Genomic DNA, 16,418 nt, shown 5'->3' with positions numbered 1-16,418 from the left:
AAGATACGTGAACTCCTCCACTTGGGGCAGGACCTTATTGCTGACCCCAAGAAGGCACTCCACCCTTTTCTGGCTGAGGACCATGGTCTCAGATTTGGAGTTGCTGATTCTCATCCCAGCCGCTTCACACTCGGCTGCGAATCGCTCCAGTGAGAGCTGAAGATCACGGCCCGATGAAGGCAACAGAACCATATTATCCACAAAGAGCAGAGACCCAATCCTGAGGCCACCACACCGGATCCCCTCAACATCTCGGCTGCACCTAGAAATTCTGTCCATAAAGTTATGAACAGAATCGGTGACAAAGGGCAGCCTTGGCGGGGTCCAACCCTCACCAGAAATGATTCTGATTGACTGCAGGCAATGTGGACCGAGCTCTAACACCGGTCGTACAGGGACCGGACAGATCGTACAAGCAAGTCCGGCACTCCATACTCCCAGAGTACCCCCCACAGGAGTCCCCGGGGGACATGGTCGAATGCCTTCTCCAAGTCCATAAAGCACATGTAGACTGGTTGAGCAAACTCCCATGCCCCCTCCAAGCCCCTGAAAAGGCTGTAGAGCTGGTCCACTGTGCCATGACTGGACGAAAACCAAACTGCTCTTCCTCAATCTGAGGTTCAACTATCCGACAGACCCTCCTCTCCAGCACCCCTGACTAGACCTTACCAGGGAGGCTGAGGAGTGTGTATCCCACTGTAGTTGGAGCACACCCTCAAGTCCCCTTTTTGAAAAGGGGGACCACCACCCCAGTCTGTCAGTCCAGGGGAACTGTCCTCGATGTCCACGCGAAGCTGCAGAGGCGTGTCAGCCAAGACAGCCCTACAACATCCAGAGCCTTAAGGAACTCTGGGTGGACCTCATCCACCCCCGGGGCCTTGCCAACGAGGAGCTTTTTAACCACCTCAGCCCCAGAGATGGGAGAGCCAGCACCAGCTACCCCAGACTCTGCTTCCTCATCGGAAGATGTGTTGGTGGGATTGAGAAGGTCTTCGAAGTATTCCCTCCACCGCCTCACAAAGTCCCAAGTCGAGGTCAGTAGCCACCCATCCCGAATGTACACAGTGTTGACGGAGCACCACTTTCCCCTCCTGAGCCGCCGGATGGTGGACCAGAATCTCCTCGAAGCCATCCGGAAGTCGTTCCATGGCCTCTCCAAACTCCTCCCATGCCCGAGTTTTGGCCTTAGTGACAGCCGAAGCTGACCTCCGCTTAGCCCGCTGATACCCATCAGCTGCCTCTGGAGTCCCACAGGCCAAAAAGGACTCCTTCAGTTTGACGGCATCCCTCACTGCTGGTGTCCACCAATGAGTTTGGGGATTACCGCCACGACAGGCACCGACAAACTCACGGCCACAGCTGCGGCTGGCCGCCTCGACAATAGAGGCACGGAACACACATGGTTGACATGGGACATGGTTGAAGCTCTGCCGGAGATGGGAGTTAAAACTCTGAAAGTGTCCAACAACAAAACACCACTCAGATTCAGATCCATTCCTCCCAATCACGCCCTTCCAAGTCTCACTGTCATTGCCCATGTGAGCATTGAAGTCCCCAGCCGAACGAGGGAGTCCCCGGAAGGAGTGCTCTCCAACACCCCCTCCAAGGACTCCAAAAAGAGTGGGTACTCTGAACTGCTGCTTGGTGCATAAGCACAAACAACAGTCAGGACCCGTCCCCCCACCCGAAGGCGGAGGGAGGCTACCCTTTCATCCACCAGGGTAAACCCCAATGTACAGGTGCCAAGTCAGGGGGCAATGAGCATGCCCACACCTGCTCGACGCTTCTCACCGGGAGCAACTCCAGATTGGAAGAGGGTCCATCCCCTCTCATGGACAGTGGTTCCAGAGCACAAGCCGTGCGTCGAGGTGAGTCCAACTATATCTAGCCGGAACCGCTCAACCTCGCTCACCAGCTCAGGCTCCTTCCCCGCCAGAGAGGTGACATTCCACGTCCCTAGAGCTAGCTTTTGCAGCCGAGGATCAGACCATCAGGGTCCCCGCCTCTGGCAGCCGCCCAGCTCACACTGCACCCGACCCTTTTTGACACCTCCTGCAGGTGCTGAGCCCACGGGTGGGGAGGCACATGTCACCCTTTCGGGCTGAGCCCGACCGAGCCCCATGGGCAAAGGCCCGGCCACCAAGCGCTTGCCTCCGTGCCCCACCTCCAGAGGGGGGCCCCGGTGACCCACGTCCAGGCAAGGGAAACCCTGGTCCTTGCTTTGTCATCATCATAGGGGTGATTTGAGCCACACTTCGTCTGGTCCCTCCCCTAGACACCTGTTTGCCATGGGTGACCCTACCAGGAGCATGAGCCCCCGACAACATAGCCGCTAGGATCATCAGGACGCGCAAACTCCTCCACCATGATAAGGTGGCGGCTCAGGGGAGGAGGAATATAATATAAATAATATAATATAATATAATATTAACAGTGGTATCTCCATATTTATAAAAGTAATGAATCAGATATTTTAACTGGCAGATGTTGAAGTCAATAAAATTGCTTGTTCTGATTAGCTGAGTACAAGCAATTTTGGGGCAAGATGGCGCCAGCGTGTGCAGCTCGCCGTCTGCTCGGTCTGTTTGGGACTTTTCTACTGTTTTTTAGCCGGCAGAACATGACTGCTTTTCTGCTGATCGACAAGCCCTGTTACACATTAGTCATAATAATAATCAAATCTGAACTGGAATTCTAATGGCACTTTACACCGTTCCTCGCTGACACTCCGGCTGACCTCGACCCACATCGTTCGGCCTTCCACGGAAGAAGCGTTCACGGAAACAGGGAAAGCGAGGTGGCATGCTAGTGAGAATTAAGGCTCTATAGAGGTCGTGTAAAGGAAATCATCAATTTCTGATGAGACGTTTCTGTTCCTTGTGCTGGATCCAGCCCGTGTTTCCGGGGGCAGTGGTGGACCAGGCTCACCTGTTGGTGGCAGCTCCTCCTTTCCACCGGTCCCGGCGGCTCAAGCGAGGCGTGGAGCTGAGCAGTCTTCGTTCACTGGGTCGGGCCTCGTCTCCAACCATGGATGAGGCAACTGTCCTCTCAGCTGTCATGAATGCTAGATTGCTAGCAAACAAAACTTTCATTCTGAATGATTTTTTTTACTCCAGAAGAGTTGGATTTCATGTTTCTGACTGAGACTTGGCTTCGAGCTGGTGTGTTCACTCCTTTCTCAGTACTTCTTCCTCCTGACTGGATTCTTCAGCGCCCCTCGAGCTGCAGGTAAAGGTGGAGGAGTCACTGTCGTGTTCCGATCCCGTTATCGTGTCGGCAGTTTTTCCAGCTTTGAGGTTCAGCTTGTGGAGATGAAATGTGCATCCCTGCTGCTGTGTGTAATGATCTACCCACCGCCCAGATTTAATAACTTTCTTAAGGATTTTGTGAACCTACTCTCATCGATTTTTTTTAATTACGATCAGATTTTGATTGTTGGAGATTTTAACATTCATGACTTCATGAGCTTGATCCGCTTCTTTAACTTGCATCAGTTAGTGAAGGAGCCAGCGTATGAAAAGGGACTCATCCTGGACCTGATTCTCACTCCTGGGCTGCATGGAGAGGTTCAGGAGCTCTGATGCCGGTGTCTCCAGTCATCTGCCTGTTTTATTTAAGTTTGATCTTTTAAAGTCTGGTCTGGTTCGCCCGCCTCGATCAGTTCAAGCCGCAGACTTCCCTCTGTGGAGTTCCAGCAGCATGGAAATGTTGACCAGCTCCTGCAGGACTTTAACAATGGGTCTGGATGTCGTAGAGGCTCATGCCCTGTCAGGACTAAACGCTGTAAATCAGCTGCAGAGCCGTGGCTCCACCAACACACTCGGGTCTGAGACGCATCGGTCGGCGCACTGAGAGAAAATGGAAGAAGGACAGGCTTTGTGTGTCTGGAGATGTTAAAAAATGCTTTCACTAAATATCAGGCTGCTGTAAAAATGCCAAGTCCCAGTTAGTGTCTGCAAATATTAGCAAGCCTCGATTTCTTTTAAATTGTTGGGACTCTCTTTTGAAGCCATATGATTCCTCTCCTCTGACTCTTTCTGTTTTTCTGTGTGAAAGGTTTGTAAAATCTTTTATTGATAAAGTGAGTGCTGTCAGGTTTTTACCCTCATGTTGCCCCCTGATCCTGCTGTTTCACCTGTATCTTCTGTCATCTTAGAACATGTTGAACCTGTGAATGTCTCAGATTTCTGAACTAGTTCAACATCTGAGGCCTTCATAGCTCCAGGTGACAGTACTCCTCCCAGACTCCTGAAGGAGGTATTTAGTGCTGGTAGTTAGTTTTGTTAATGCTTCTCTTCTCCTGGCTTGTGTTACAGCTGCTGTTAAACATGCTGCTGTGCAACCTCTTCTTAAAAAATCTAAAAGGCTCCATCCTATTTAATTTTCACTATATTTACCTCCTCTGGGTCCATTTAAAAAAAAATGGCAGGATGCAGCAGTGCTGTCGGCTCTCTGGACTCTTGTACCCGTCCTTTTGGGGTTGTCTTTGATTTTAACCTTAAATTTGACAGGCAGGTCAGTGCAGTAGTCCAGTCCAGTTTTTATCATTTGAGGCTTGTTAGTAAAATCAAGCCTTATCTTCCTCCTGATGCTCTAGAAAGGCTCGTTCACACTTTTATCTTTTCTAGACTGGACTACTGCACCTCCCTTTATTCTGGATTGAGAGTCTCTCCTCCGCCGGCTACAGCTGATCCAGAACTCAGCTGCCCGCCTGTTAACAGGAACCAGACTGTGGGAGGACATTACTCCAGTTCTGTGCTCCCTTCACTGGCTGCTTCTCTTTGAGTTTACTTTAAATGTGTAAATGGTCTGGCTGCTCCCGATCTGTCTGAGCTTCTGCACCATCACCGTCCTTGTAGAGCTCTGAGGTCTGAAGATCTTATGTGGTTAGTAGCTCCCAGGACTGGACTCAGGACTCGGGAAGACGGAGCTTTTTCCTCAGCAGCCCTGAACTCTGGAACGGTCTCCCTCTTTGTGTGAGGTCTGCCAGAACCTCGAATGGATTTAAATCTCTTTTAAAAACTCATCTTTTTACATCCAGAGAGCGCCATCATCAGGCCAGGCTTTGTACCATCTTTTCTCCTTTATTCTTTATTTTAGTGATGTTTTGATGTATTGTTATTTTACCTGTGCTGAACTTTGGGTACCTCTTGGTATGTGAAGTGCTATATGAATAAAGATTGATTTGATTGGAAGCTGTAACGGCTGTAAATGCATGCTTCTCCTCCACTAAGGCTGGAACACAAAGACTCCCATAAAGAGGGTTTTGTTTGATGTTGTTTCTTTAGGGGAGCCGGTGGTTTTGGAGGCCATGAGATCTTTTGCGGAACTGACCGATCAGGCGAGGTAGGGATTGATCTAACGTTGTCGGCTCCATAAAACATCACACGCTAACGGCGTATCTGCTGCAGTTGTGTTAGAAACCTTTCTCTCCTCAGGTCGGCCATCCAGGACAGAGACTGGAACCGTCTGGCTCAACTAATGGACCACAACTTTGAGCTGCGAAGGTAATCAGATTGTTTGATCAACCAGCATTATAATGATGGAAAAGCAGGGTCACCAGGAAATGGGTTCAAACCTCAACTTGCCTTTGTAAAAAATAAAAGTAGATGAATTTTAATTAAAATCAAATGAAAGATAGAAGTATGTGTTACCTTTAAGATTAGTTGAAGCTTTTTATTAGCAGGTGAAAGCTTTAAAAGCTGAATTTCTGCCACTAAAAAGGAATCTTGGAGTGTGATTTTAAAAGCAGCTTCATTCTGCTCATGTTACCTATAAACAGACAGTGATGCTTTAAATGACCTCATCAAAATCTCCCAAACACAAAGACGAGACCGAAGCTGCTCGTTTTCTCCTCCTCAGCTCAGCCCACAAGGAGAAGAAGGAGGAGAAGGAGACGGAGAAAGAGGAGGAGGAGGAGATTTTGAGGCTCTTTTTTAACACAGCAGATAAAATTAAAATCACATAAAAACTCAAATCAAAAACCTTTTAAAAATGAATGAAATCATAGAGCAGCATGTCCAGTGGATTAGAAATAAAAGTAGAAGCGGCTAAATAAGAACAACCGTTATTATCCAGGTGGTAGTAGCAATGTCATTATTGCTGTGTCACTTTTAAACTTTCTAAATAAAAAAGCATCAGCCGGGACTTTTTACATGTTCAGTTAATGTAAGTAGAGATTTTGGCTGCTCCAGATAATTAAAAACACTTACAGCAACCTGATGGTGTCCTCAGGTCCGTCTACACCGATGAGAGTCTGGGTCCCGGAAACCTTCGCATGGTCCAGCTGGCGAAGCAGGTGGGGGCTGACAGCTGTTAACTGACTCCGTTCTGTAGCTCCAGCTGTGTGTTGATAAAGTTTCTGCTGGTTGTTGCAGTTCGGCTCAGCGGTGAAGCTACCTGGCAGCGGGGGCGCGGTGGTGGGTCTGTGTCTGGACCAGGCCAGACTGGTAAGACTGGGAACCTGTCAACTCATGGAGGAAGATGTTGCTGCTGGTTCGGTTTGACTTGAAAAAAGTTTTACAACTGAAATGAAAAATATTTCATCTTTATGGACGCATTTTGTGATTTTCTTGCTAAATAAGTTGACACATGAAGGAAAATGTTTCAGTGCAGTTACAAAAAACGTCAGCACACAAGTACTCAAACAATAAAATTTGAATTAAATAAGATATTGTGAAAATCAGTATGTGCATATGAGGTTAAAATGGCAGATGTGTGCATGAGGCTGGAAGATTCATGGCTGGAAAACGGCAGCATGACAGCGAGTAAATGTAGTTCTCATGTCTAAACATTTTGGGGAGAGGTCTTCGGAGTTAACGAGCAATGCTGTACCAACGTCTGAATGAATGGCTCATGGCTCTGTTATACACCCACCATCCTCTTCATAAGGTCCACCTTCTAGCTTGGACTCTCTTATTCCTGAAGAACTGCCTTAATTATTGGTTTCTAGAAAGCAGGTGGAGATGATCTGAGCTTTGTGACATGGTGCATTATCCTGCTGGAAGTAGCATCAGAAGATGCTCCACTGTGGTCATAAAGGGATGGACATGGTCAGCAACAATACTCAGGTAGGCTGTGCTGGTTAAACCAGGACACGTTGGTACTAAGGGACCCAAAGTGGGCCAAGAAAATCTCCCCTACACCATTACACCAGCAGCAGCCTGAAGCGTTGATCCAAGGCAGGATGGATCCATGTTTTCATGATGTTTCCAGCAGATTCTCATCAGACCAGCAACGTTTCTCCATCTTCTATTGTCCAGTGTTGGTGAGTGTGTGTGAATTGTAGCCTCACTTTCCTGATCTTAGCTGGCAGGAGGCACCCGGTGTGTTTTCTTCATTCTGAGGCTCAGTTGGAAGTTCAGCTAGTTGTCTTCACCGTGACTGCCATGTGATTGGCTGGTTGGATATTAGTGGTAACAGGAAGTAGAGCAGGTGGAGCTGGTGAGGTGGATGGTGAGTGTGTGTTGGGACGGTTGTAGCTCAGCAGGAAGAACAGTCGTCTTCCAACCGGAAGGGAAGGTCGGTGGATCGATTCCAGGCTTCCACGGGCTAAGTGCTGAAGTGTCCTTGGGCAAGACACTTGACCCACATTGCCTCCCAATGTGCCTGAAAAGTGCTATATAAGTATATACATATATGTATATATGTATATAAATACATATTTACCCTTTAGGAACAGACTGATGGAGAATATCAAGCCTGCCGGTGGATGTGATGTCAGGTCTGATTGTGGGTATGTGACTGATCTCGTCTATGTTTGGCTCACCAGGTGGAGATGAGGGAAGCTTTCCAGGAGGCAGGCTGTGTGTTCTGCATCCTTGCACCATACAACCCAACTGCCATGGCTGTGGGAGGTCAACGCTAACCTCAAACTTCTCGCCACTCGATCATGACTCTATGGCCCTTCATGTGTCTGATGTCAGTTCAGACCATCATTTGATTGGATCCATCATGGCAATGAGCAGAGAAGAAACATTTAAATTACAAAAAAAAAACAAATCACCGTTACCACAGGTCTTTTTTAATTTTATAGTAACCCATTTAATGCTGGGAGTGGTTTATTATTGCCCTTAAATAAGTGGAACACAGTGACTACAGAAAGTTTAAATGAAGACTTTTAATGTTGGAAATGATCAACAACAAAGATTCTAGGACAGTTTTCCACACATGATGCATTCATTTCATAGACATGGTGATAAATATAAATATATGTATGATAGTAATTTTGTACTCTGAATGTTTTCTAGCTTATGTTTGTAATCTTGATCAATTTTAATTATATCACCCTTTGTAAAGATAATAAAGCCTTTCAGATTAATAAAAAACACTGAATGATTTTTTAAATTATGGAGCTAGCGGTATATTATCGTGTTTTGTGACTGTGGTATAAAGCGGTGTATTATTGTGTTCAACAGCTTACTGTCTCTGGTAGGACTTTTCCAATGGAAAAAGTCCTGTCTCAGACCCTCTTATCGTACCACGTCTTCTGGTGGGCTTGTGCCATCATCTTGTGCTCCTGTGCTAAAGCACTCATAGTCTCAAGTCAGTCTCTCATCTTTAGGACATAGGTCACCACGTTATCTTGGTCCATTGTCGACCTTTCCCAGTGGTCTTTGAGGCGATCAAACGGCCCTCTAACCTGCCAACCATAAAGAAGCTCAAATGGTGAAAAACATTTTGATGCTTGTGGGACCTCCTCGTATGCGAACAGAAGATATGGCAGCCATTGGTCCCAGTCAGTGCCTGTCTGGATGCAAACTTTCGCAGCATGCTTTTCAGAGTTTTATTAAATCTCAACCAACCATCTGAGGGTGATATGGGGTGATCTTAATACCCTTAACCCCTAGCAAACTATACACTCACTGTAACGGTTTAGAAAGGAAGTTAGTACCACAGTCTTTAAGAATCTCTCTGGGTATACCCACTCTTGAGAACAACTGAATAAGACAGTTTGCCATTTGTCTTGCTTTAACTGATCTAAGTGGAAAGGGCACAGTATAACAAGTGGCATAATTACAAATAACCTAAATGTATCCATGGCCTGATGAGCTTCTCTCGAGAAGCTCCACTATATCCATGCTTATTCCTATTCTGTCAAAAGGTGTCTCAATGAGAGGTAAAGGATGGCGTTGGGCCTTAGGGTTAGCATTACTCTCCATGGTGATGCTAACTTTCACATGGAGTACAAAATTCCTTTAACTGGGTGTTCATGCCAGGCCAAACAAACCTATAAGCTATCCTGTTCAGTGATTTCTGGAATGCTACATTCTTAGAAAACAGGGCTGCCTATAACCATTTAAGGTTCTTCGGCTTGTCCTAATAGAAGAACCCTTATTGGTGCCTGTTAGAGCCTTTTGTAAGGGTTGTAACTGAAACCTTTTCAGAGGGTTCTGACTACAACCTTTCATAAAGGGTTACACCCAGAACCATGAGTAGAAGGTTCTACCCAGAACCCCCTTTGACAGGTTCTACACCGAACCCTGTAATCACGTGGTGGTTCCACTGCCCCGGATGGCGGGTGGCCCCAATAAGGGTACCGCCACCGGAGATTCTCTTAGATCAGGGATCTTGCCAACACTTCCTCTTTAGTGTCCACACGCCTTCTCTCCATCATAGGGCCTAGCCCATCACTGACCGGCATCTTACTTCGAGCCACTATCACTGACAGGAAGATTTAAGTTACGCTTTTTCTTAGCCGACACGGAGTTCCAGCAGCCCGGGACTGAGTACCTGCACCATGGGTCACAGGTCAGCTGCTGTGCTCCTCCACACGTTCCGCCCGCCACTCCTCTGGAGGTCCCGCGGCACGTCGCCTCCTCCAGGTCCTAGCTGCTTCCTTCTGCTGGTTACTCCTGCCATGTGCTCTCTGCAGCCCCACCTGGTCGCCCATGTTCTCTTTTCAAATGGTTTTATCTACTGAGGAATCTAAGCATAGCATTTCATGAAACAAGTTTTACCATATAAGGTTCCCTGTTCTAGAGACTGGATTCACACACGAACAAATGTCCTGAGCACAGGTACATCTTTTATGTAATCAGATGGTCTGGATGTGATTGGAGGATGTAACATTCTGGAATGTTTTTGTCTAAAGAGTATATGAGACACAGCCCACAGATACCGGTCAGGTCTTTGTTGTGGTTTTGTACCTCCAGATTTTTCTGCAGAAATCTGTATTGATGCCTAAACTTTTGTAATAAACTTCTTTTTATTATTCTAGTTGCCGTCCAGAGACGTTTTTGCCTGGAGAGGTTATGTTGGTCCTGTGGGGAATAAAGGTGAGCATAGGCCAGTGGATTAACCAATGTTACAGACAAGCCAGGTACCCCAAGATGTCCTCGTCTGGTGGATGAATATCATCTCCAGCAATGGTGACATAGATAGGAAAGACAAACACCTTTGTTTGTTGTTTACACACCTTTAAAATGACTAAGAATTCAAATATGCAACTAACACAATTCAAAATTCTGCATAGAACTCATTATACAGGACAAAGGATGTTCAGGATGGGTCTGTCACAATCAAACATCTGCCCACACTGCAAAGAAAACATGACTGACAACTATCTCCATGCCTTGTGGTCCTGCACACCTGTCTGCAGGTTCTGGTTCCAGGTTTGTGAAGACATGTCAGCGTGGCTTAAATGTAATATTCCTGTAAACCCCACATTGTGTCTACTAGGTGACTTGGGTGACATTAATATGGTAATTAACTCTGCACACATGATACGCACAGCATTGTGCATCGCAAAGAAAACTATCCTTGTAAACTGGAAAACCAAAAATAATCTGTGTATTCAGCAGTTTAGGAATCTCTTAGTAGACCACATCAGTAGTAAAACGGCGGGGGGCTTCTGGGTCCAGCCCTGTTGAGGGCTGTGGGGGCCAGCAGATGGTGTCGCCTCGTGGCGGGGGGTAAGGCCACTGGTGGTGCCCGGGTCGGTAGGCGGTAGGGTATGGCCTGGGGGCAGGAGGTGTATAGGGGTTTGAAGGGGGGCTGAGTGGGGTCCGGGGGATTGTAGGGGAAGGTGCTGGGGTGTGAGACAGGGATGTTTGTATGTTGTGTGTGTTTATGCTGTGGATGATGTGTGTATGGGTGTGGGTGTATGTGTGTGTGTATGTGTATGTATGTACTAGGATGAGTGGGAGTGTGCAAGATAACAGGTGAGTAGGTGGCGTGGGGAGGAATGACATGACCCTGTGGAGGAGGCCTGGGTGGACTTGGGGGTGGTGCGCCATGCATCTGGGCTCTCCCGCTATTCTCCTTCTTCTCCTCTCCTTCCCCCCTGGGTGTGTGGGGGGTGGGTGCCTTCTGGGGTCGGTGGCGGCTCATTGACTGCAGCCGCTGCATGGCCCGGTCATGGGGGGTGGCTGCCCCTGGCCTGTCTTGCCCTGGGGGGCCTTCTGGGGAGGCCTGGGGCCTTGGGCCCTTCGCTCGGACCAGCCAGGATGGCCAGTCCCTGGTGGAGCCGGCAGCTGCCGATCTTGGCCCACTGGGACCTGTGCCCCAAGACCGCGGGGGGCTCTTGCTGGAACTTTCATCTGCCACCATCCGGGTGGGGCAGGAGTCGTCTTCGTGGTGGGGTAGCTTGGGTTAGTGCTCCGGGACTGCTGCTGAGGGCCCGGGTCTCTGGGCTGTCCTGGTCTGCTTCTGACCTCCGTAGAGGCGTGGTCGCATTTGCATGATCTCACTCACCACTCTTCATCACTGATCACTCCTCTTCCTCATCCTCTGCATGCTGACACAATCACTGAGTGTCCAGTGGGTTTATACACTAAGATGTCATGGTTCCTGGCTTTTGGAGTGTTTGGTTTGTGTTAGATCATGGTTTAGGGTTTTGGTTTGTCATGTTTAGTTCTGTTTTGATCTTGGTTTATAGTTCTCGTTTTTGTCATGTTTGATTCCTGTTAGAATCATGGTTTGTGTTTTGTCATGTTTAGTTCTGTTTTCCCTCTTGTGTTCCTGTGGTTTCTGTTTCTGGCTCGTTAGTTCACCTGGTCTAATCACTCATTCACTTCAGCTGTTCCTTGTTACTCCCTCTGTGCATATATACCCCATGGTTTTCAGTTTGTTCTTTGTCAGATCCTTGTATGATTTATCCCTGTCGCGTGTGGTTCCCTGTCCTGAAAGTAAGGAAATAAACCTTGGTCAACTGCACTGCTCTGCCTCTGGTCCTCGACTGCCTGCATTTGGCTCCTCACCACCTCCACCACTCATTACACTAAGAGATCGTTTTTGTAGATTGAAGTAGATGGGGAGTGGGGGGAGGGGGCCGATAGCACCCTGGTTCCCGGGGTGTGCGGCTGGAACATCAGGGTGTGTGCTGGCCTACGCCGGGTGGCTGTCTGGGGGGGCCTGGTCCTCCTAGGCATGTTGCGGGCCCTCTGCCTTTGGGGGGTGGGGCGGCCGCCTCTGGGCTCCTGGGGCCCTGGGCCCTTCGCTTGGGCTGCCCTGGGTGGCCGGTCCCTGGCGGGGCCTGCGGCTGCTGATCTTGGCCCACTGGGGCCTGTGCCCCGGGACTGTGGGGGGCTCTTGCTGGGGCTCTCCTCTGCCGCCCTTCGGGTGGGGCTGGAGTCGTCTTTGTGGTGGGGTGGCTTGGGTTGGTGCTCCGGGTCTGCTGCTGAGGGCCTGGCCCAGGCCCTGGTCTGCCTCTGGCCTCCGTGGAGGCGTGGTTGCATTTGCATGATCTCACTCACCACTCTTCATCACTGATCACTCCTCTTCCTCATGCTCTGCATGCTGACACAGTCACTGAGTTGTCTAGTGGGTTTTTAATATAAGCGATAATTATTAATTTTTTTTTTTTGTATTTTTCCTGTGAGTTAGTATCTGGTCGCTGTTATGTCTTTTTGATTTGGTTATTATTTAAAAACTCTTAATGACTGGCAGCCCTGTTTTTTTTTTTTTTTGTTTTTTTTACTGTGTGTGTGTGTTTCTGCTTTTGTAAAAGTTGTAGGAAATTTTCTGGTGTGTTCATGTACAGGTGTAACAGTTTGTTGTCTGGTGATGGTGTGGATTGAAGGGTCGTTTCCTTCTGTCTGTGATCTTTTTGTCTCCTTTCTTCTTTCCCTTTTGCTCTTTTTGCTATTTTCCATCTTTTTCTGTCCCCTCCGGTCAGGTCCAGCAAGATTACATAGATTCCATGATTCAAAGTAAATAAATAAATAAATGAATCAGATATCAAGAGGAGCCTTACCCATAGGCCTCCCCTTGGCAGAGCAAATTTGTTCAGCACGATACAGCAACCAGATTATCACTTTGCAGCTATGATGCTGGACAGGACAAGTTAAAAAAAAAAAAAAGTTGTTTCCTGAAAAGTGTAAGTTTTTTCAGACAGCTGTGCGCTACCTTGGCCACATAGTGTCTGAAAGTGGTGTTCAGACAGACCCTGAAAAAACCGAGGTTTTAAAGACCTGGCCAATTCCCAAGACCCTGAAAGACCTGAGAGCCTTTCTGGGTTTTCAGGTTACTATCAGCGCTTTATTAAGGATTACGCAGCCGTTGTTAGACCTTTCAATAATCTGACCCGTGACTACCCACCACATCACAAAGGATCAGTGGCTTTTGGGAAATAAAAGCAGTATCATGATCCTAGGCAACCTTTTGAGAGCCAATGGACACCTGAGTGTCAGAATGCATTTGAGACAGTTATTGAGAAACTCACAACCGTACCTGGTCTTGGTTTTGCAGATCCACAGCAGCCTTATATCCTGCACACAGATGCCAGTACAAGTGGCCTGGAAGCAGCATTATACCAAGAACAGGAGGGGAGATTCAGAGTCAAGGGCTGTCACGCAGCAAGTCTCGGTATCCAGCCCACAAACTGGAGTTTCTTGCACTGAAATGGTCAGTGACAGAGAAGTTTCATGATTACCTTCATGGCAGTCACTTTACTGTTGTCAAAGACAGTAACCCTCTGACCTATATTCTCACCTCTGCAAAGTTAGATGCTACTGGTTATAGGTGGCTTGCAGCTCTATCTAACTTGTCATTCGCAGGCTAGCAAAATCTGGATGCTGATGGCCTTTCCAGGCGACCCCATGCCGAACTTGTTGATGATGCTCTGGCAAAGAAAGAGGAAGAGCCTATAAACTGATTTGTGAGACGATGCCTGGAGGATGATGACACTGAGGAAGTGGTGGACAAAGATGCTGTCCATGCAATTAGTCAAACCCACCTTATTAAGGTCCCTGATGACCCCTTTTCTAGTGACTGTAGTATATCTCTAGCTGAGTCTCTTACAGTCTCTGCGGATGTAATTCCAGACCTGCAGGGCTTGCCAGTCATCTCTGCTCTTTCTCACTCTGAGCTGAAACAGAAACAGAGAGCTGATCCTTCCATCAGAGAAGTGATCGCACAGATGGAGCCAAGAGAAAAACCACCGTCCACAGTGAGAAAAGAACTCCCTGAGCTCCCTCTGCTGTTGAGGGAGTGCAATAGGTTGAAGCTGCATGATGAGATATTATACAGGAGGATACAGGATGCCAACCAGTTCACTTACCAGTTAGTTCTACCTGAAGATCTTCAGTGTTGCAAAGTTTGCACAATGATATGGGACACATGGGGATCGATATGACTTTAGATCTTGTCAGAACAAGGTTCTATTGGCCTCGAATGTCTGTTGACATAGAGCGTAAGGTGAAGACTTGTGACCACTGTGTGTGCAGAAAAAGTCTCCCTGAAAAAGCAGCTCCTTTGGTAAATATCAAGTCCACACGGACATTAGAGTTGGTGTGTATGGATTTTCTTACACTTGAACTTGAGCACAGTAACACAAAAGACATCCTTGTGTTATCCTGTTAAGTTCCGACCCATGAAAAATTGGTAAGAAAAGTCCAATTTTTCAAAATATGAGGTCTTTATTTGGCTCTTTTAACATAATGTTAAAAAAATTAACTTTTTTTGAGGGGGGGGGGGGTTGATCTAGCATTTTTTTACCATGTGATTTATTAAAAATATTATAATGTGATTTTCTGCTTCTGGGTATCTATTAGGGGACAGAAGACAAGTATCAGATTGTGCTCAACAGGATTTTAGGCAAAGTTTATACCATAAACTGAAGCAAAATGTCTCAGAAACTGTATGTGACAAAAATGTCACGTCAAGCTCTTATGGGTTAACTGATCATTTTGCTAAGTTTGCCATTGCTGTTCCCACATGCAACTAAAAAGCAAAGCCTGTTGCCAAATGTCTGTGGAACAACTTTATTGTTAACTTTGTCATCCAGACTCATTAAAGAGCTGTGTGAGGTTTCAGGTGTTCAGAAAATCAGGACCTCGAGGTAACCCTGTAGAAAGATTTAACTGTTGTTAAGCATGTAGAGTACATTGGAGAACAAAAACAAACCGTATTAGAGAGAGTATGTAGGATCTTTAGTACATGCATACAACTGTACTCACAATCAAGTAACAGGGTTCACTCCTTATGAGGTAATGTTTGGGTGTAGTCCAAGGCTACCAGTTGATCTTGCTTATGGATTGCCTCTGAGGGGAGGTCAACAAAAGTCACATTCTCAGTATGTTCAAAATCTCAGATCCTGGCTTGAAGAGAGCTATAAATTAGCCTCTTGGAACGCCCAGAAAGTGACTGAAGGAAATAAGATCAGATTTGACAAAAAGGTGACTGATTCCACTCTTGAAGTGTACGACTACGAGGTAAGCATAAACTGGCAGATAAGTGGGAGGCAGATGTCCACATTGTGCTCCAGCGTATGAGAAACTTTCCAGTTTATACGGTGCAACCTGAGAATAAACAGGGTCCCGTTCGGACGTTGCTTCATGACCTCTTGCTACCTCTTGCACAAACCTGTACAACAGCGACGAACATGACAGACACCGAGAAATAGTGAAGAAGAAGCTGTTAGTCAAAGTCTGGGGCGCCCAAAAGGGGGGGGGATTCTGCTGCCCATGATTGACAGGACCCTCAATACAGTTGTAATACTAACAACATGATCTAATACTCAATGAAAAACTTACAATCACACAAACATTTTAGTTACAATGCATTGGTATCACTAAGTTTCTTTGTTTTGGAAACATTTATGAACACCCCCCCCCCCCCCCCCCCCCCCCCCCCCCCCCCCCCCCCCCCCCCCCCTGTACATGTCCCCCTTCCCCACCTATACATGTCCCCCCTCCCCACCTGAACATATCCCCCCTCCCTGCCCCACCTGAACACGTCCCCCTCCCTGCCCCACCTGAACATGTCCCCCCTCTCCTCCACTCCCCGCCCCACCTGAACATGTCCCCCTCCCCTCCCCACCTGAACACGTCCCCCTCCCTGCCCCACCTGAACATGTCCCCCCTCCCCTCCTGAACACGTCCAGGTGGTCCTGAGGAAGGAGGTGAGCAGCTGAGTGTTGAATTAATTGATTGTTGTGGAAAAAAAAACGTTATATTATAGAAAAAATGGTTCTGAAT

The 16,418-nt window shown here is 47.5% G+C and overlaps 1 protein-coding gene across 4 annotated transcripts in view; it reads left to right on the top strand.

The window, feature by feature from the left end:
* Positions 1 to 8,058, top strand: part of LOC121646587 (glucuronokinase with putative uridyl pyrophosphorylase) — a 32,969-nt gene extending 24,911 nt beyond the window's left edge. The window contains exons 19-23 of one of the 4 annotated variants that reach the window (XR_006011662.1): positions 5,289 to 5,346; positions 5,421 to 5,507; positions 6,235 to 6,294; positions 6,378 to 6,449; positions 7,772 to 8,058. Coding sequence is in view for 3 of the 4 variants with exons in the window: in XM_041995668.1 (XP_041851602.1) it covers positions 5,289 to 5,346; positions 5,421 to 5,507; positions 6,235 to 6,298; positions 6,378 to 6,449; positions 7,772 to 7,867 (377 nt within the window). In the remaining variant the exon portion in view is untranslated. Of the gene's footprint in view, positions 1 to 4,628; positions 5,267 to 5,288; positions 5,347 to 5,420; positions 5,508 to 6,234; positions 6,299 to 6,377; positions 6,450 to 7,771 lie in introns of those variants that run through there. The other 3 variants (XM_041995669.1, XM_041995668.1, XM_041995670.1) reach the window with 3 other exon arrangements.
* Positions 8,059 to 16,418: the final 8,360 nt, after the last annotated feature.

The sequence above is a fragment of the Melanotaenia boesemani genome, chromosome 9, assembly GCF_017639745.1.
Source record: "Melanotaenia boesemani isolate fMelBoe1 chromosome 9, fMelBoe1.pri, whole genome shotgun sequence".
Taxonomy (NCBI): domain Eukaryota; kingdom Metazoa; phylum Chordata; class Actinopteri; order Atheriniformes; family Melanotaeniidae; genus Melanotaenia; species Melanotaenia boesemani.
Note: the sequence above shows the minus strand (reverse complement) of the source record. Positions and strands in the feature narration are given on the sequence as shown.